Source organism: Toxorhynchites rutilus, chromosome 3 (genome assembly GCF_029784135.1).
Source record: "Toxorhynchites rutilus septentrionalis strain SRP chromosome 3, ASM2978413v1, whole genome shotgun sequence".
In the NCBI taxonomy this organism is placed as follows: domain Eukaryota; kingdom Metazoa; phylum Arthropoda; class Insecta; order Diptera; family Culicidae; genus Toxorhynchites; species Toxorhynchites rutilus.
This window is the reverse complement of record NC_073746.1, coordinates 235,063,048-235,085,249: the sequence shown is the minus strand read 5'-3', so window position 1 is coordinate 235,085,249 and position 22,202 is coordinate 235,063,048. Positions and strand designations below refer to the sequence as shown.

The window sequence follows — 22,202 nt, the reverse complement described above, 5'->3', positions numbered from 1 at the left end:
CGTCTTTACTCCGGACCAGGAGCAGGAATTTCCTTTTCCTTCTTTTGCCTTATTTTACGCGAACATCAAACCAACCGAAATTAACGTCATTGGAGCGAAGAAACGAACCACGACACGACGTAGAGCAGCATCACCGTGAACATTTTGAACATCCCGACGCGCTTCAGCCGTCGTTTTATTTGAATCAATAGGGTATTCTAATGTAGAGGCACGAACGACGTTGGACGTATTTTCGTGCTCCGAAAAATAAAACGAAGGATATTTTTATTATCTATTGCATTATTTAATACTATTATTAGTTTGTCTATCTATTAACAATAAAACAAACGTTGAACGAAAAAACATATTCTTAATTAGAATAGTTACAAGGTGATGACGTGAGAGGGTTCACAAAAAAGTTATGTCATAGCGTATAAATACCAGCCCTTATCTGAAACAAAAAATTCGAACATATTCTGAATAAGAAAAGATGCTATTATCGCATGAACCTCGGACAAGTTAAAAACAAGTTTTTTGACAAGATTTTTCACGTTTCCGCGTTTTTACGTTGCGATTTTTTAAAAATAGTTAACTTAAAAAATGTGATTTTTTATTATTTCATGCGATAGAGAGATGTATACAGGTTGTATTCATATAAAATCGACATAAATAGATTTAGTAGAACCTGAGCTATCGTGTGCGCCAGTTGAAAAAAACTAGTTGCAAGAAAAACGCGTTTGAAGTTAATTTTTTTGGCCATACTAGATGAGATACGCCGTCATTAAAATGGGTATAACTCGATAAATAATGGGATTTTCGAAAAGTCCTTCCTAGGGTAACTTCTTGAATGCCTGAACTTCAGGAATATGAAGACTTTTTTTATTTTTTCAAATTTCTTTAGACAACCTTAAAGAAGAAAACTAAAACTTTTCGCATTGTTGACGACTATTTGGCACGAAATCAGCTACTTTTTCACACAATCAAAGACTTATAACGCCAAAACAAAATCCATAATTTATTAATAATTTGTTTACCAGATGTCTCAGCTTGGTTCATGGCATTTCGGATACAACGAAATCATCTAGCTCTGACTGCTGGAGCGATATATTGACAAACAGCGGTAACATAGTTGTGCACTTAATAAAATTTCAATATTAAACATCATTGATATCTCACTATAAGAAAAATAACATCTCAAACCGATGTGTATGTAAGAACATATGTCAGTTTTTGCCATTTTATCAGTATTTTGAATAGTATAAAGTTGTGACAAATTGAGACGGAGAAGTAAGCATACCAATTTATCTCTAAAATGAGTGAAAATTTCGGCATCTAGTGACGAAACGCTACGTGAAGTGTAAAATATTAATATTAATATTAATATTAATATTAATTTATATTAATATTAATATTAATATTAATATTAATATTAATATTAATTAATATATATTAATATAATTATATATATATTAATATAATATTAATATTAATATTAATATTAATATTAATATTAATATTAATATTAATATGTGAAATCCGACAAAAATATGTAAACAACACGAAATTTGATTGATCTGAGCGTATAAAATTCCATACGATGGGATGGCACGATATTTTTTGTCGATACGCAATACTCACTCCATGATAATTCTGAGAAGCTGTACCATTTTTTGGGAGACGATTTTTTGAGGATATTATTTTATCGAACCTGTCGAGCTGTCTCACGTGGAGGCACATGTAGCAGAAAAAAGAGAGATGTAATAGCTCAACCCCATTTTTGCAAAATGTAGAACTATGGCATGAGTGGAGTTGATCATTTCGATGCTCAACGAGAATTATACCGACCTACCATACTTAAAAAATAGTATTTGTATCATATCCGGTACATGCTTAATGACGGGATCGTTAATCTATGGAAGATCTACAGAAAATGTCATAGAAACGAACCATTGCTTAATTTTGATATAGCCAACTGCGTAGGGCTCCCTTACTGATGCCGGAGAAATCAAACTTCAGGAAGGCGTCTGCCGTGTGATGGCTGATGCTGAGATCATACAGTGTATCTACAGAGTGGTTTAGAACGAACTCCCCGATTTCGAACGGGCGTGGTGAGCTGGAGAGGGGATAAATGGGCCGGTACCCGAAAAATAATACACATATTTCAACCAAACATATTCCAACCAAACATGACAATCGAAAAATTTCGGAAAACTCTGAAGGAAAATGGGAAAATTCGGAAAATTCAATTCGCATATGTTCTACAATTACATAGTGACTAGCGTTGTTAGTCAATTTGATGTTTGCGCTAGCAAAATTGATCTTTGTTCGAAAGTGGAAATGGATTTTAATGTAATAAAACGCACTTGTATATCTTCTTTAATCTATATAAATAAAAATTGATCGCCGAATATGTTGATAAGAGCAAAACTCGAGAAAGGAATTGTCCGATTTAGGGCTGTTTTTATTCTATCATATTTTCTGTATCAAACATTTATTCCATGTAACGGAGAAACATGTTATTTGCAAGTGGTTGAAAAATCTTAAACGAGAATTGTGTCTAAAAATAATCTGATATTATAATGGTATAAGTACTAGGAACTTTCTAGTAAAAGGTAATTTTAAAGGTAGATTAGAAGATCAATGAATGAAAGTTCTGCGATTGGACCCATGAACGTGCGCTTAGTAAGAAAACGTGAATGTGATAACGAAAAATAAATTTTGGGCGGATCGAAATTTGCCGGGTCAGCTAGAACTATCTAAAAAGGCTAGCGTCATGCCAGAAAAGTCTGTTCGTGATGCCTAAAAAAGGGCCTGGAGATCAATTCTTCTGCACCACATAAAACGAAGCTTTCCAGAAATGTTGATGTTATTCGATGACGGTATGCTTCATTATACATTGTAGAGCATGCCAGAAAATCACAAAATTGTCGAACCTGCATCAAACTCGTTATCATAACATAACAGGAAATATTTTTCCGTAAAGATTTGATAAGTTGAAAACTTGAACCATTATTTAGCCATGCAGTTATGAGTAAAACCAGTCTCAGAGTCCGTTACTGGGTTCCTGCAATGAGTTCTTATAGCCAGGGATTACATACTGGGAGAAATAATGTGTCGCCATTATTAAACTGGTTGTTATCCTACATGGTAATAATTTATAGTTTATTTTCAGTTTTTACGTGGTTACCATTCTTTCGATGTTATAACACACCATTAGATACAAGGGATACACAGAAAGAATCAGCCTAACAATATTTCATCAATGTTTAAGTAGTCAAAACTCTTTGAAATATATATTCATCTGGATGAAACTGAACGATTTTTCTATGCTGATCAATCCTAATGCTGACGAGCAAAAATTGCTAGCGACTGTTAGATATATGTACAATGGTGCAATCATTATACCACATATGTTACATTCGTTTCATAATTTCTTGAGCTTTTCCCTAAGTTTTACGATTTTATTAAGGGGGGACCCCGGTCTGGAAAATCGAAAAAAAAAATTTTAGTTTTTTGCATTTTTGGGAAGCTAATGCCCTCAGAAATGTTGTCCTAAAAAGATTTTTCGATAGTTAATTTCGTTGGAAAGTTACAGCCAAAAGTATGAAGTCACCTTGAGGTGGTATATAGTATTGCTGTACGAATTTTAAAACGCGTTTTCCTCCAAATCATGTTTATTCAGCTGGTGGTATCGATATCTCAGGATCTACTCGACCGATTTGGCTGAAATTTTTCAACAACATGTAAAAATGAATTATCTATTATCTTATCTATGGCTAAGTAAGCCATTTTTTGATATCTAATTTTTTTTTAAATCGCTATTTAGAGATTTTTCACCAAAAATATCTAATTTTTAACAAAAATGGCCGCCGTTTTGACAATTTTTCGATTTCTCAAAAACCGCTATGTCACGCTTTAGGTATTATCCTAAAGTTTCAAAATATTAATTGGAAATTGTTCTACGACATCCCGCTGCTTCAGAACCGATATCGACAGCAAGGTACCGATTTTCAGACAGCTTCTACGCATCCAGCCGTCAACAGCGTCATAATCATTATTCGTTCACTCAAAAAATGGAAAATACATCTTCAAATATACTATAAATAATAACCAAAATACACGAACACTTAATTCGTAACATCCAAAAAAAAAAAAATCCACGAAAATTCAATATTTCCCGACCTCCCAGACAGGGGTCCCCCCTTAACACATTGCGGACCGCTCACGAGATTTCTCGTGTTTCGCGTTCCGTCTATTACGGATGGATCACGAAATAACCAGTGTTTTCTACACTTGAAGGTTAAATCCTTGGTTTTCCAAGAATCTAACAAGGCCCACCGATGGACTCACGTTGGTTTCCAGCATATTGTTCCTTGGAGTCGAAGCACGTACTCACGTAAACATAAATCACGCTCCACCGGGTTCCGAATCACAATAAAATATTTTCTAGAGATCCACGCCAGTATTGTGTGTTACGAACGTTTCGAACTTTCTGGGGTTCTATCCCCGCCCAATTACAACTGACCCATTCTCGTTTTTGCCCTATTTCGTCCAAAAAGCGATGACCGCATTTAGGTTGCACTTAGTGACGCGTTGCTACGAGAGATTGCCTCAAAAGCATCGGGCTATATGGTGTATTTATAATAGCTCCCGAGATCACATCAAACCAAAATCTTTTTGTTTTTCGTGCTCGAAATTAAGTAGCCAGCCAGGACGTGAAATCGACAGAAATCCGATATCGCAAACGGTCGGAAGTGAAGTGGAGGTGGCCAAAGGAAGTGAACAAACAACCAACGGAGGAAACGTTCGCAAATGTAGGCGAACATGGGACGCAGGGTAAACACCATTTCGGCGTACCGAAATAATTCCGCTCTGAACGGTTCGGTTATATTCCGGAGCAAAAACAATTGGAAACAATATTTTCATGAATTAAAACGCATGCTTGTGTTTGTTTTATTATAAAACTCTACATCCGTACTTTCTGTTTCTTTTCTTTTTCAGAGATATGCTGTTAACACAGAAAAAAGTGGAGAGATTATTGTCACAGTTCAGGTGAGTTATATTCATATTACATTTATTAACAAGTATATTTGATTATTCATTTTTGGCGATATACTTGAAAGCGGTACTTGATTATTACTGTCTAATTGCCCATCCGATGTCAAATGTCCGATATCCGAGCAATGTTTGTAACTTTTCTAATACAACACAAACAAAATCGGGTGGAAAGAAATTTCATCCTATGGACCTATGGACACTAGCATACTATAGTTTGAATAACTGTGACACAGAATTTTATACGCATAAATCCAAAATAATAAGTGACCATTTACAGCGAAAAAGATGAGCATTAAAATTGTTGGTTTAAGCAACTGGCTGACTGGTTTTTCCCTCAACCCACCCATTGGATTTTTAGAGCCCCCTTCATGTTTATACTGCGCAATTCCAAATGAAATCGACCAATGACAAAACATGAGTATTTTTGATTCGAATGAAAGCTTGTACTCCGTTTGGGTTGGAAGGAATTCGAGTTTTCCACAGCGTTTGGGAATTTTTTGACTCAAGCGTAACTTTTGAAAAAGGGTGCGTCAATTTGGTAAGAGAAATCTTTGATCATTTATATTTCAAAAACTATGAGTCGTACCGAAATAGTGTCTTAGAAAGGGAATAATATAAGGGTTATATATTGATGTTAAAATGTGAAAAAAATATTCACTGAGAAAAAACAACTAGTACTCGTTTTTTTTTATTCACAAAAAAAAACCTTAGTTTGCAATATCTACAATATGTATTTTTTATTTTTTTTCATATGAAAAAGAAGTCATGGAGAAAATGGCAAGATGGTAAAACTATTTTGGACAAACTTTGCGAAACTTTTCCAAATACATCATTATGGTAAAAATATATGTTTAGGAGTTCCGTTGAAAAACATTTGAAGACATGTGGGTTAAAACTCCTGAACATATATTTTTAGCATAATGATGTACAGATCGGACTCGATTATATGTGATTCGATTATATACAATTTTGGACGCGATTATATACAGTTTGGAAAAAAATATTTTTTTTTTCAAATAGGGCTTATTTCAAAAAGAAATGTAACTTTTCAGCGTTAAGGTGAAGTTTAAGTGTCCATTACATGTACAGTAGAGTAAAAATCGTGATTTTTGGAGATTTTGCATTGAATTTTTACTAGGAATTGTTTATATCGATATTGCAGCCAAATTAAGAAAGATAGAAGTTGGGCGTCAAAGAACAAATTGTAGAGCTAATTTAATTGATAGAAACAATCTAGTTTAATATAAATTTTAGGATAAAATTAATAATAACACATTAAAAATTATTAACTTTTAAGTTTTTCAATTCCAAAATGTTATTAAAATCCACTAATTTAGTTGTTCCAGTTGTTCTTACAAATGAAAGCATCAGAATTGTCTTCCGTAGCGTACTTTTTAATGTATAGCCAGATTGAGGCAACAGAGTCCGAAACAAAAGAAAAGTTCTATAACTCTGTCATTGTTCAAATTCAAACATATGCGTAGGAGTATTTTTTCCATCAAATATAATCATCTATCACCTCTTGAGATAATCTGGATAAATAGATTTTTTTCATGTGAGAAAGGTGTTTTCTAACATTAAGGAGATGAATCAAAAATCAAATTCTTCTTTTATTTTCAAAAATCGAAAAATACATGTAAAAAACAAATAAAAATTTTTTTTTGACTCGATTATACACAGGATTCGATTATATGCACCCAGGCTTTTTTTTTACGCGGGGGATACGTATCTCGTAAAAAAAGCCGCGTAAAAAACGCGTTAATTGGAAAATCCGCGTAAAAAAACCGTGTTAATTCGAAAATCCGCATAAAAAACCGCGTTATTTCGAAAATCCGCGTAAAAAAAACCACGTTAATTGGAAAATCCTCGTAAAAAAACCATGTCACCTAATGATAGATATCAAATGGGACTATCCTTACGTAGAACGGAAGTAAAAAGTTGATTGTTACTCGTTTCCCGTTGTTTTTTCCTGCAATTTCGTTGGTTACTGGTAGCTATAGTTCGGTTTTCCTCACGAATGAGGACATCTGCGGTTGCTAGAAGATTCCCTTGTGATTTGTACACTCTACTGCCGATGCACGTGCAGTACCACTGTTGGACCGTCCAGAGCTAAGTAGATAGGGAAATCCATTCACGAATCGCTGCCCGTAAAAACCCCGCCCGTTGTACAGTCCGCTGAACTACCCGTTACCTAACACCTAAAATCCACGTAAGAATCGTGATAAGGTGTGGCACTAATTTCCCTCATAAGCGCTAAACTCCGTTACAAGCACTAATTTCCGTAATATGCTCTGAGGGAACATAAGAGAAAAATATGAGCTGAGGGAGAGATGTGATATTACACTGGTCTTTTTTTACGCGATACCGCGTAAAAAAAACCGCGCTGACTGGAAAATCCGCGTAAAAAAACCGCGTTAATTGGAAAATCCACGTAAAAAAACCTCGTAAAAAAACCGCGCAAAAAAATCGCGTAAAAAACCTGGGTGTACAGTAAAAAGAAATCAAAAACTGTATATAATGGAGTCCGCGCTGTTTTTGGAAAAGTTCTTGAAAATTATAAGCAAATTCATAAAATTTCACGAATATGACGGTATTACACGACAAACATATAAAAAGAGCCTATTTACTACAAAAAAAAGACAATCAATTAGAACTATTTTTTAAATATCCCGAGAATGGCTGCATTTAGAAGGAGATTGATGAAGAGCTTTTTGACGTAGGACTACGTCTAACCGGAAGATATAGGGGGTGAAATGGAAATCTAGGCACTGAACAAGTAGGAAAAAATGCAAGATTTGGAACGCTTATAACTCGAGCATTTCTCAATAGATCGGAAAGGTTTTTGCATCAATTGATAGGAAATATATCTACGCATCTATCATAACGAATAACATTTCATTTTTCTTGAGATAAATAATTGAATAATTGTGAAATATCAAGCATTGTCAAAATGCACTATGTGCCCATTTTTGATTGGTCCATTTTGTGCTCCTCAAATCGTACCGACCAAAACGGGCAACCAGAGCAGCAGCCAAATAGAATGAAGCACGATTGGAAAGGAAAAAGAAAAAAATGAACGAAACGTTGGTCGCAGTCTCATACATGCGTAATTCTCGATCCAGCCAGTCAGTTTAAAAACCCCGCTCCGCTGCCGTAACGATCATTCTCATTCAAACCGTACACCACATCGTTTCGCATCACATCACATCAATAAACCAACACAAGCAGCCATGTCTGGACATGGTAAAGGAGGAAAAGTGAAGGGAAAGCGTGTTGATCTGGAGTTCCCCGCAAGGGTAGCTAGGCCGAGCGCGTTAGTACCAGTGCACCAGTCCACCTAGCCGGCGTTATATAGTTTCGGCCGCCGAAGTTATCGAGTTAGCTGGCAAAGCTGCTCGCGACGATAAGAAACCCCGCATTCGGAACAGAACACATTCGGTTCAGTGGACATCAAGACAACAGGCAGTTGCAGCGAGTGGCGAGTGGCAAACGCAATCGCAAAACGACATCAGGTAGCAGAAGAAAAAAGTTTGTTCTTCATACAAACTGCTTTGGTGGCAAATCCAGAACAAGGCGGCATCGAGGGCGTTCGAAATGGTTTTTTTCAAAACCACGAGTACTAAGTTTTCTAAATTGGAACCATTCTATAAAACAAGGCGCCTTCCAAAAAAGAGTTTAGGAAATACAGTTCAATGCTTTCTAAAACATTATCCAAAATAATAATAAAACACAAATTGATTTTTTATAATTTTTTTGCCAGGATCTGATGAGTATGAGAATTTGGCAGTTGTTCTGAGCTTATTGATAGTTGGGGACTTTCCTGATTATTCAATTTTCACCAATTCTTAAATTGTTTCCAGATTGAAAGTACAGTAATTTACAATTAGTTCGACATTTAGCTAATTGGACGGACATGTAATGCGACTTATTTAGTTGGACATTTTTGTAAATATAGAGATCAAAATTATGACCCCACATTGAAAGTCGACACTGAACCACTGTCATCGCAAATGTTCAATTACAGGTTAAAATCGCCTCCAATGCGACACTGAGTGGCGCTTCGGCACGTCGCATTGAATGTAATTTACTGTACAACATGTCACAAAACTGGATGGGAAGAAATTTTCCAACTGTGAAACCTGTGGCGAGTGGCAAACGCAATCGCTAAACAGAAAGGTTTAGCCGAACAAGATGGGGATATCGAGAGATAACAAAACAATAAACTCTTTAGATTGAAGATAATTTTGTGATCGTGAAAAGGACCCTTTTTAGCCTGCATGTGAATCCAACGAGCGAACAAATCGTAATGAATGTATTTTTTTTGCCATCGCTGCCTTTTAACGCTCATTCGTTCGTCTCGTTGGACTCGCCCCTCTGGCTGAGTCTGCCGATTTGTCTCTATCCTGTGAGTGTGTACCGCTAGAGTATAAGACACGCGGACCCCAAAAAAATATCTTATTTTCTTTCAAACCGTAAACCCGTGTGGTTGTACGGCATCGGCATCGTGGACGTAACAAAGGAGGATAAGTTAAGGGAAAAGCAAAGTCTCACTCGAACCGTGCAGGTCTCCAGTTCCCTGTTGGTCGCATTCACTGATTGCTCCGCAAGGGTAACTAGGCCGACTATACCTAACAGTATACCTAACAGCGATTATAGAGTTTCGGCCGTCGGAGTGCTCGAGTTGGCTTGCAAAGCTGCTCGCGACAATCAGAAAACCCGCATCAAGAACAGAGCAGCTTCGGTTCGGCGCTCATCAAGGCAACAATTAGTTTCAGTGAGTGGCAAAGTGTTTCTCCGGCACGTCGCATTAAGTGTAATTTACTGATCAATATGTCACAAGCTGGATGGGAAGAAATTTTCCAACTGTGAAAGCTATGGCGAGTGGCAAGCGCAATAGCTAAACAGGAAGGTTTAACCGAACAAGATGGGAATATCGAGTGATAACAAAAACACAACACCAAAGGTTCTTTTCAGAACCATCAACATATTCATAAAGAGTACAGTAAACTAATCCATTTTTCAGGTAGATAGGTAGGTATTCACGTAGGAGAAGAAAATAAAACAATATATTTAAAATATATATTTAAACAAAAGCTGTCTTCTTTGTATAGTCCTACGTCACTCCGGTTATGTCCCTGACATTACCCACCCGTCTTTTTGTTTTAAATCACATCAGAATTCATAATTTTGCGGCTGAAAATGATTGTTAACATACAAAAATTCGAAATTTCGAAAATTCATGAAATTTTGGTGTTCCACAAAGTTGGTCAAAAATGGTTTTACCATCTTGGACTAATTTTTTAAATTTTCTACGTAACTTCTATTTTATATGAAAAATTAAAATACATATATAAGTTTAAAAAAAAATCAATTGAAAAAGACAATAAATTAGAAATAAATTAGAAATGGGAGAATGGCTGCATTTAGAAGAAGATTGATAAAAAGCTTTTTTATTTTAAATCACATCAGGATTTATAATTTGTAGCTAAAAAGGACATTAACATACAAAAATTCGAAGTTTAAAAAATTTATGAAAATTCGATGTTCCACAAAGTTCGTCTAAAATCATCTTGGACTGATTTTTTAAATTTTCTACATGACTTCTATTTTATATGAAAAAAATAATAAAAAAAACACATATTTTAGATATTGCAAATTAAAGTTTCTTTTTGTAAATAAAAAAAGGTACTAATTTTTTTTCACAGTGTATATTTTTTCACGTTAAAACATTAATACTTTTTAAGTCACTATTTCGCTACGATTCATAGTGTTTGAGATATAAAAAAAAGATTTCTTTTACCAAAATCGATACGCTCTTTTCAAAAGTTACGCTTGAGTAAAAAAAAATCCCAATTGCTATGGAAAACTCATATTTGCTCCAACCCAAACGGAATACAAACTTTAATTCGAATAAAAAATACATGTTTTTAAAATCTGCATTTTTAGGACGATGTCTATCTTTAAGAGTTCATTAATAGTTTAACCAATGATACCTTTTTTGCGAACGAATTTCAATGATTTGCATTTCAGTCGAGTTCTCCCAAGATTCACCTTTCTATGTTATACGTTACGGATTCCTTCCTAGTCCGCATTTTTTTACCGTTTACCGTAATACCGTTGCGATGCCAACTGTAGAAAAGAATCGAGCATCATCGTATACACCAAAGAAAAGGAGGAGCGCGCACACTGAACAGTGGTATTTCTGCTGCGTGGGTTGTTGCTCTGCTGCCACGAGGATCTGTGAAATGCGTACGGAAAGTACGCCTAAAAAGATGAAGACATGAACGGTAGAAGGTACATTTATGCATTGTTCAACATTCCTCTTCAAGGCCGAGCAGAACTCTTGGTGTTCCAACGAACCTACGGACTTGGTCAGGATGTCGACGGTCATGTGTTCTGCATGTTGGATGGTATCGCTAGGTTCTGCAAACGTCGCCCACGAGTTTGGATCAGTTTTCGATAAAGTATGTCAGGAGTATGTGTCTTTAATAGATTCCACAAGACGACGCCTAAAAATTTTGTAGAGGACACCCAATGAGGTTCTGTTGCAGATGACTCACGTGATCAAAGTGGTTCAGTCAAGATATGTATCTCACACAGCAACACGTAGCCGGTCGAAAGAGGTTGCGCTGGGACGGACATTAAGGAAATCGCCAAACAAAAAATGTGGTAGGATCAGAGAATTCTTCCTTCTACTCTTCCAGAAACGAAGCACGCGCTTCGCTGTTCTGTACTGAACCTTCTTTCCAAAATGGCGGCGGAAGTAACAATGCCTAGGCTTGATAGAAAAAGTCTCCAACAAAACTGCAATAGTTCGTCAGAACGTCAATTCGGCGAAATGACTTCCAAAGCTGGTCAACCTGAAGTGTCCATTTGCACTTTAGCAGCTTCAGTTCTTCCATTCAATACTCCTTCAAAAATTTGTCAATGTAATTTTGCAAACCGATCCTGAACACATCGCCCCTTGGACGCACTTAAGGGGGTATTCTAGTGTAGAGACACGAATTTCGGACGTTTTTTCGAACTCCGTAAAAATAAAACAAAGAATATTTTTACTATCCATTATATCATTATTCGTTTATCTATCTTTCAACAATAAAACAAAAATAGGACGGAAAAAAAATATTCATAATTAGAATAGTTACATGCTGGTGAAGTGAGGGTGTTCAAAAAAAAATTGTGCCATGGCGTACACGATTCCAGTCCTTCTGGTTATCTGAAACAAAAAAATCGAACAGATTCTGAATCAGTAAAGATGTCGCTATGGCATGAACCTCGGACAAGTCAAAAACATGTGTTTTAACAAAATGGCGGCCGTTTGAAAACAAAAATGCTGTTTAAAACGTTTTTTTTGCGTTTACCGATTTTTTAAAAATAGTAAAATTAAAAAGTTATAATTTTTTATTGGTTCATGCGATAGAGAGATGTATGCAGATTATTTTCATATAAATTTGACATAAATCGGTTCAGTAGAACTTGAGATATCGTGTACGCCAGTTAGAAAAAAACTAGTTCCGAGAGAAACGCGTTTGAAGTTCATTGTGATGGCCGTAACAGGTTAGATACCACATCACTAAGATGGCTCTAACTAGGTAAATAATAGGATTTTCGATAAGTCCTTTCTAGAGTATATTCTTGAATGCCTAAACTACAGAAATATGGTAAAAAAAAATTTCGATTTTTTCAGATTTCTAGACTAGAATACCCCCTTAATATGGTTTCGATTACAACCAATAGATCGTACACGTATACTAATAGCAGCAGTTCAGTTTTTTTATCCTCTCAAATGCAGCGGAATGGTTCAAGAGCCTCGAAACGTTCTTCAACAAATCTTCATGTAACTTATTGTTCCAGCAGCGACTCGTATATGCTGCGGTGGAACTAGCACACTAGCCAGTGTTGTAGTATACGGAGAGCAAGGGGGGCGGTCCGCTCCGGGTGCTGCCTCAGAGGGGTGACAACAGGGCTCTGCTACAGCCTATCACTTCCCATGTGCTCGGATGATGCCAAAATCAACGTTATCAGTGGGGTTCAAGAACCATGAAATAGCCTACACCTCAGCTGACGCAGTAGGGTTTAAAAGCATTGCAATCGCCTACATCGTAGCTGTTTTGTTTCATAGGGTTTGTAGACCACTCTTCTAATTTATGAGAACAGGCTTTTTTTGCTTGAAAATCCACAGTGTGGGAAATTTGCTGAATCTACCTGACAGCCTATGGAGTTTTTTGCGATCCTGACGAGAACCTGAATAGTAGATCAAGTTTGCGATCCCTTCTACCACCATTTTGTGATTTCAGAACTCTGTGTCATCTGTACTTCTGGTATGATGTACTACGTGGAGAATACTAGGGTGGGAATGTTGGAGTTGATCGTTTCCATCGGGAATTACAAAGGCGGTCAAAATAAAATTTCTACGACGAAGCTTTAGAAACAGAGCTTTCGCTAAAAATACCAAGATTCCGTGGGCATTATGTAGGTCGCTGAAATTAACCCCGACGATTTCACGCCAAAAAACTGTTCCTCGTTATAAGAAAACCATTCATCAAGTCTTGTTCCCACATTTTCGTAGAATTTGAAGCATTACTCAGCAAGTGCGTGTCCTATCAGTGCGAATAGGTGGTAGTGAAAAAGGGTGAAGTCTGGTGATGGAACTTTATTATCATGCAACTTTGTGTTGCATATTTTGGTACTCTAGTCGTTTCTCACCCAAATCTCGATTTAAATAATTCTTTTCGTTGGCAGTAGTATTAACAGTTTCGTGAGTAGCTCATAGTTGATCAAACCATTCTGATCCCATCAAACACATAGCATTGTATTCCGCCCGTTGTATTCGCATTAGGTAATAAAGTACACATCTCTACTGGTTGGTGGTAATATAAGAACTGAATTTATTACTAACCTATACATAGTGTAATCCACAGTCGAGGCTCTATAATATTCAATATTCTATTTATAATATTCTATGAGTTAATTCTTCTTCCTAATAAACATAGAATTTCTCCCCAAATCAGCCAATCTCAATCTCAATGTCATCACAACATACGATCGAGTTCATTCAACTTTCTGAGTATTTCTTCTCAAAATCGCTTTTTAGTGTTTCATCTTGCACTAGAACTTGTTCTCCTTCAGTAAAATAATTTCTCTGTCGTACACTTTTGTAATAATCCTGTAATGTTTTGCTGAGTCTTCTCCAGATGCACGCTCAGCTCACCATTCTTTTCACCTTCGAGTTGTTGGTTCCGAACTAGTAGCTTAGATTGTAGATTTTTTCCCATCAAAATTTCTGCTGGTGATGATGTTAATGAAGCAGTAGCCAATTATTTGAGAACTGCGCCATTGCACATCGTGAAAAACGGTGTTGTGACTTCAGACAACCATGAAAAAAGGAAAAAGCTGTTGATCGAAGTGTTGATCGAAGGGTAAATGTCGGATGTTTCGGTCAACAGTGGCATGTTGTAGAAAATATTTGGAAACAGATTCTACCATACTTTGATGGATGAACGCCAATCGGTTGTGGAAACAGCGATTAAAATTCACTGTTTCCACAACAAACTGGCGTTGGTAACATAGTCTCAATAAAACTGGATTTTCTCAAAAATCAAGCCGATGGCCATAATTTTCCATCAAGTGTACACATTTTGAACAGATCATATTTTCGTAATGCACGCTTATGCTGATTATACATGCAATTTTACTAAAAGCCTCGTATTTAAAATTTTCCCCTCTGGCGCTTGCGTCACTTTGCGAGATTACGGAAGTTTAGTGCTATCGCTATTCATCGAGGAGGATGTTGGACGGAATTGCATTCGGTTTCACTGACAAAAGACATTGACGAGTAAATTTTCCAACTCCTTCGAATACAGTTCCATACTTCAGAACAAGATCACCAATAGTTTCACATTCGATCGTATCTTTGCTTGGTAGACATCGTTTTATCAATCCAAGTTGAACACACGCTGTGTTGGCTACCTGACCTCTCCGATAGCCGACCAACAGGTACCAACATCACAATTTCACCAAACGACCAAACGATAAACCATGCGCAAGCGTCGTCGTCGTTAAACCATGCGCCGAAATGCACCTTGATAATAATGTGAATGATACCGACGAGAACCACATCAGTGAACGTTCATTGATCAATTTCATGTTTATTTGCCACTGAAGTGCCTACAGCGCATAATTAAACTAACACATGATAACAGCAAATAGTTTATTCTTCATTTTACAGTCATTACACAATTATACATATATTTTGTTTCACAACATTACAATTACATTTACATTCTTATTGCATTTTATATCACATTCGAATACATTTCAATTTACAAAATTTATTTTACAGGTCTTCAATAACTAGGTTGTTGGTATCAATAACTAGCACAGTCTTCTCCATATAAGTTCTCCTGCGGTGGGCCAAATTGGAATGATCTGCTCCGCAGATCAGCATTTTTTCCATCCGCAGCTCTTAACCGCATTAACTTCGGCTGTGGTGAATTTCGCCCTCTGCTTTGATGTCTGTTCCGAAATCCTGCAGCGGGAGCGAGATGTCCTGTTTCACGTACAAGCCCCTTCTACACTTACTATAGTGCTTTGTTTGATGTTGCTGTCTGGTCGAATATTATTGTTGCGCACGGGTTATTGTCCGCACCAGACAGCAGCTGATTGACTCCAGGGTTGTAGTCAAGAGGGTTCATTCAAGACGCAAACATGCTGTGAAGCCCAGAATTGGCTGCTTGCATCTGTAATCCAGAATTTGTGTTTGTCCCTTATACGCAAATCTCAAATCTACTATAGCTCTAGGTTTATATAATTCAATTCCATAGGTTCGAAACGACAACAATGGTTTTGAGTTTACATTTACATTATTTTTTGGAAAATATCACTAGGAAGGTGGTAATTCTTTAACCACCAAACTGATAATGCTTCATCCGCTTCTCTGGTTTCGTCAGCCCAGTCTCGCGATGTAGAACGTGATGAGGTTCCGGGATTCGACATGCATATTTCTTAGTTCTGAGAATTGATACAGGCTACAGGCTCGTTCAAAATTATGCATCCTACTGCATCTCCTACTTTGCTGGCCAAATGCGGGACACCTTCCATTGGCATGTGAAGGTACACATGCATAAGCCTCCTTCCGATTCGTGTCCCTCCAGATCCACGATTATACCTTAACCGTTTGAGTGCGGAGCAAATTTTGTTAGCATATGCCAAAAATGCGGATGAGTTTGGGTATATTTAAAAAAATTACTGAAGAGCTTAGATAACTGATCAGGTCACAAAAGTTGTATTAATAGGAAAAAAAACACATAAAAAGTGAGGTTTAGAAAATTTACTAACATAAACTTCCTTATCTATACATAAATATATTTTTTTAAATAATGCAAAATGATATTTAAACAATTTCATTCAAAATTAAGGTTTGCTGCACGAAGCACGCCCTCTTTAAAAAATGTCCCCGAAAGACGAAATCCTACTTTGAGAGGTGCTAAGTCAAAAATAATAACATAGAACAAGAAGAGCGCTTTCGCGCTCCCCGCATTTTTCGCATACAACAAAAGGAGCGCTATCGATATGGGTGACACTTTCCTTGTTCAAATTGAATAGGATTTTCAAATGGAATTTGATAGAATAGACGTCTTATAGGATATGTAGAAAAATAATAAAATCATAACCATGTTACTATAATGTTTATACTATACTTTTTATTAATTTACAGTACGGATGGTTTGTACTGCAGTTTCTTGTGAAAACCATATAATATGACTTTGGCATGTGTTATTGTTACCAATTCGTTTTAAAATTTGAAAAAACATTACTAGATCATGTAAAAGTTGTCTACTAACTAAGTTTGATCTTCATTTAATAATTTATTTGCAAGTTGAGCCTCGCAGAAACTCAAAAACGTAACGTTGGGCGACGAACGTGTTAAGGCAGTATTCTAGTCTAGAAATTTGGAAAAAAACAAAAAAAAATTCTTCATATTTTTGTAGTTGAACGAATATACCCTAGAAAGGACTTATTGAAAATCCTATTATTTCCCGAGTTAGAGCCATTTTAGTGATGGAGTATCTAACCTGGTACGGCCATAACAGAGAACTTCAAATTTCCTTGTTTGCGTCAGCCCTTGTCTTCGTTTCGCATTGTGGACGCGACCAAATTACTTACGCGCTGATGTCTCTGGCATTACAATCATTGCATCAAACTGACGCCATTGCATTATGGTTCTGAACTGCCAAGATCTGAGGTCACCAAGATCTCATTGTTCAGGAATTTTGTGTGTGATTTGGTTTCACATGTCAGTTGCAAAACTCTCTCCATCAAGGATGACAGCTAAGCCAATCGAGACCGGAAATATTAATAGAAAGAATTTCTGTTGAGAGGGCTCAAAGCGGATATAAGTTTGTGTGTGTGTAAATAATATCCGAAGTTATTAACAAGCGACTTGAACAAAATAACAGCGTAGTTCTACGTCAACCAAATGGTCGTGTCTTGGACATAACCTCCTATAATTTTTTGTTGTAAACGTGTAAACCATGGCACAACTTTTTTTGATCCCCCTTACTTCATCAACTCTTCACTATTCTCGTTTTGAATATTTTTTCTTCGTTCAATTTTTTTATTGTTTAGATGCACAAAAAATGATATAATGGATAGTAAAAAATTTCTTTGTTTTATGTTTAAGGAACTCTGTTTTGGTATTGCTCTGCTTACAGTTTCTACAGCACCATTATTTATCAGTCCATAGTCCATTTTCTATGTATCGGTTTTTGTATCGTACCCTATCGCCTTCATGAAAAATTTCAATTGTTGTTTAAACCTTTTCCTGTGATCAGCCACTCCAGCCATTCCCTGATAAATCCAACTTTTCTGGACCTTTGAAGCTTTCCATTCTCACCGTTTCTTTTTCAGACGGCTCTGGCAATAAATTCGTCGATCCATGCACTCCTCCGAAAAAGCTTTCCGTTGTGGTCTCCTAAGTTTCAGCGCAATTCGAAGGTCTTTTTTTCCGGTGACACAGACTTTTTCTAACCGGCTGCGGCTGCGTCATGTTGTATTCAGCTGGTTGGTGGTGCTTTAAAAACTAACTTTATTACAAATTAAATGAGACACTTATACATAGAATAATCCACAGTCGAGGCTCTATCATACACAACACCGCCCAACCACATTTGCACATGCAACCGAGCTCGATAGTTCCCCTGGCTTACACAAGATCTTTGATGCTTAGGATTCTTGAAATGCATTTTTCGTTCGGCGTTTGCTTTCGGCTAATTTTCCGATCTATTGGATCTTTTCCACGGCCTTGAAGAAGGCCTCCCTCAAGCTATGGAGATGGCCCTTGAGTCACATTCATTTGATTCGCGAGTTGTTGTTGCGTACGAGTGTCATCTATGTCCAAAAGTGCCTGCAGGTCACAGTCCTCGCACTTTTTCGAGACTTTCCACGATTCGTTCCTCACATCAAAATCATCATTATGTTTTTTTTTTTCAAAGCACTCAAAGCACTTTTCCAAAAGCATGTTCACCGCAAGCTTCTACAAGCATTCAATACGATTCCTAAAACACGTTGAGTCCCGGTTGTTCTTGCTGCGCTTTCCATTCAGTCCGTATCAAGTAACATTTGTCCAACATCAGTGTCAGTCCATGCTTCCAAAGATATTTATTGAGTGAAAAATTTGTCAGAAAGCCGACTTGAAAGTAGTCACATATCGTAAAACATCCGAAAACAGACCATGTACATCGACAGTTAAAGCTATTTGTTAGCAAATTCCAGTTTCACATTGATATAAAAATATCGGATGGTGAGTGTTTTCAGATATATTTTTTTAATGATAAATTCAGTTTTAATGCAGGGTAAATTTTATTTTTTTACCAGAATTTTTGTGCTGTGTGTGATTGTGCATATTGTCACAATTTAAAATTGCCCTATGAAAATGATAGTCTCAAATTTAGGCAGACGCCCACATGTACAATGTTAAAAAAAATACGGAGGGAATCGGGGCAGCGGCAGATAAATTTGTCATAAAACTGTTCTTTTCGGAAAGAATGGAAAGTAATTAAGAAACAGAAGTGTTTTTTCCGGAAGAAAAAAAACCAATAATAACCATTCTCTCCGTTTTGTTCGACTTTGTGACGCACAATGAAACGCGTACAATGCGTAATCTGGCTTATCAAATCAAAAGGGGCTCGTTTATGTTTTTATTGCCACAAGGGTGTTTCATCATAATCAAACTTATCAATTCGCATGTACTTGCTTACAAGCTAAGATGCGTAACAGACTCTTCAAACATAAGAAAGCCGAACATTTTCTTTTGTGTTTTTGTTAATTCATAACAGGTGGAGGGGCTGCTTGCTTCGCACAAAGTTAGACTCCCAAAGATTAGATTTTCCCGTGTTTTACTTCCTCCGCAAATGCGGGAAACTTGTCGGAGCCATGTTTATTTCTAGTCGTTTTTGATCATCTCCAGCTTCTAGAATATCTTTATTACTATCCTTCGCTGAGCTGTCTCATGAACTTTTTTTTTTCTTTCCGATATAGGGCGACCTCACGCAGCAGGAAAAACGTGCCGTATTCCTTACCGTTCACGATTTGGGATGCAATCGTAAGTTGAATTTATTATGATACCTGATACGGAGAACATATTGATTTGATTTCGCTTTGTTTTCATCCCCTCCAGATGCCTCGTTCGAGGAGTTTGTGAACAGTGCGTGTATGATCGAGATCAAAGAGCGGTCGTGTTTCATTCACATCGACGTTCCTGGACATGCTGACAATGCTCCCAATCTGCCAGAGAAGTATGTGAGACAATATCGTGGTAGAAGAAAAAGTTGCTTGGTTTCTATCATTGTGGAAAAGAAAAATGAACTGATTTACATTTCCCATCGCCAGCTTCCAGTTTCCATCGTTGCAGTTACTGGGAGAAGAATTGGTCACTGTTTTGGACTTTCTCCACGTGAAATATGTCATAGGCCTAGGCGAAGGTGCTGGCGCCAACGTCTTGGCCAGATTTGGCCTTGCTCATCCTTCCCGATGCCTCGGCCTGATTCTGATCAACGTTACTGGATCGGCGGCCTCGGTTCTGGACGCGTTCAAAACCAAGTTTATCAGCTGGAAGGGAGATGAAATCGGTCAGTCAGCCGAAGATTTTCTGCTGTATCACAAGTTTGGCTATGTAAGTATGTCACTATATATCACGATTTCACTCGCAGCATATGTGCTAATTTATATTTGGTATCTAGCTGTAAAAAAACCCCATCCCTCCGTACCAGTTGATCGGCTTTAAACGGGTAGAATATATCTGTCATTCGTTTGCCATTTCTCTTCCCTTCTCCCTCTATTGTGGTTCATTCCTGTATTTAAAATTGTTCTCTATTAAATTGGCATTTGTACCAGATTTTATTCTTTTCCATAACTTATTTATTGGTATTCTCTTTGATTTGACAGGCGGCAACAAAATCGCCCTCATTCCGAACAAAATTTCGCTTTCGAATTTTCATCGATTTTTTTCGCTACCCTCCCGATTTTCACTGACAATATTTGTATATTGAATAAACAAAATACACAAAATAAATTCAATTTCCCGTGACAGAAAGCAACTGTATGAATGACAATGAGCTGCAGTGGTGTGTGGTATTATGAGTGCCAGTGGATTCAATGATTCAGCCTCCAATTGAAGGGATGTCTTTAGGCGGACAATCATCGATCAAACCATTTCATTTTGTTCGGTTGGATATTAGAAACAATTATGCGATGCGTTCGATTAGACACATCAACATTTCCGTAGATTTTTCATTTAAAAACGAATACTTTTTATTCATAACAATGAACTAAAACGAACAACATGTCATTCTGTCGAATATACATATTAGGCTGTCAAAAAAGTCCTGCGGTATTTTTTCTGAATTTTCATTTGTTCATAAAATTAGTTACAATCATCTGTTTTAAGTCGAATATGCGCCGTTTTGTTCGATGACTTGTTCCCAACGAGATGTCAACTTCATAATACCCCTGTTATAGAAGCTCGCTTCCTTATTGGCAAAAAACTCGGATAGGCAATTTTCACAGGACTCTTTTGTGGCTAATTTCTGACTACCTAGCTCGTTCGCCATGGACAAAAACAGGTGGTAGTCACTTGGTGCAAGGTCCGGACTATACGGCGGATGCAAAAGAACCTCCCATCCGAGCTCCCGGAGCTTCTGGCGCGTCACCAAAGAAGTGTGTGGCCTGGCGTTGTCCTGATGGAAGACAATGCGGCCTCTGTTTATCAAAGATGGCCTCTTCTTCATGAGTGCTACCTTCAAGCGGTCCAGTTGTTGGCAGTACAGGTCCGAATTGAGCGTTTGGCCATAGGGAAGCAGCTCATAATAGATTATTCCTTGACAATCCCACCAAACACACAGCAGAACCTTCCTGGCCGTTAATGAGGGCTTGGCCACCGTCTGAGCCGCTTCAGCGGGCTTCGACCACGACCGTTTGCGCTTCACGTTGTCGTAAGTGACCCACTTTTCATCGCCAGTCACCATCCGCTTCAGAAACGGGTCGATTTTGTTGCGATTCAGCAGTGATTCACATTCGTCGATACGGTCAAAGATGTTTTTTTGCGTCAACGTGTGTGGCACCCATACATCGAGCTTCTTTGTGAATCCAAGCTTCTTCAAATGGTTAATAACGGTTTGATGACTTATCCCCAGCTCTTGGCTGATGCTATGGCTGCTACTATGCCGGTCTTTCTCGGCTAATTCAGCGATTTTGTCGCAATTTTCGACAGGAGCGTGGCGCATCTTCGACGACCAGAAACGAACCAGAACGAAAACGTTGAAACCTTCGTTGTGCGATGGAAATGGAAACTGTATCGGGTCCATATACTGCACAAATTTTATTGGCAGCTTGAGATGCATTTTTGCCTTTGTCATAGTAGTACTGAAAATATGTCGGATTTTCTCTTTATTTTGCTCCATATTTCCGACACTATAACTCACGAACGGCTTAACCAAACAAAACACTGTCAAGGATTATAGCGCGCAAAAATACCTTTCCAACAAGCTATAGTATGACTCGATACAATGAATACAACTAGAACTACGCGCTTACAACGACACCTCGCGGAAATACCGCAGGACTTTTTTGACAGCCTAATATAACATTAAACCTTCCCGCTGAACATT

The 22,202-nt window shown here is 37.4% G+C and overlaps 1 protein-coding gene across 7 annotated transcripts in view; it reads left to right on the top strand.

Annotated features, from left to right (window-relative positions):
• The window catches only part of LOC129780130 (uncharacterized protein ZK1073.1), a 115,671-nt gene that overhangs the window by 86,358 nt on the left and 7,111 nt on the right, over positions 1–22,202 (top strand). For 4 of the 7 annotated variants that reach the window (XM_055788091.1, XM_055788089.1, XM_055788090.1 and 1 more), the window contains 4 exons: positions 4,981–5,031; positions 19,576–19,639; positions 19,715–19,832; positions 19,927–20,209. In XM_055788091.1, the coding sequence (XP_055644066.1) occupies positions 4,981–5,031; positions 19,576–19,639; positions 19,715–19,832; positions 19,927–20,209 (516 nt within the window). Of the gene's footprint in view, positions 1–4,666; positions 4,816–4,980; positions 5,032–19,575; positions 19,640–19,714; positions 19,833–19,926; positions 20,210–22,202 lie in introns of those variants that run through there. The other 3 variants (XM_055788093.1, XM_055788094.1, XM_055788095.1) reach the window with 3 other exon arrangements.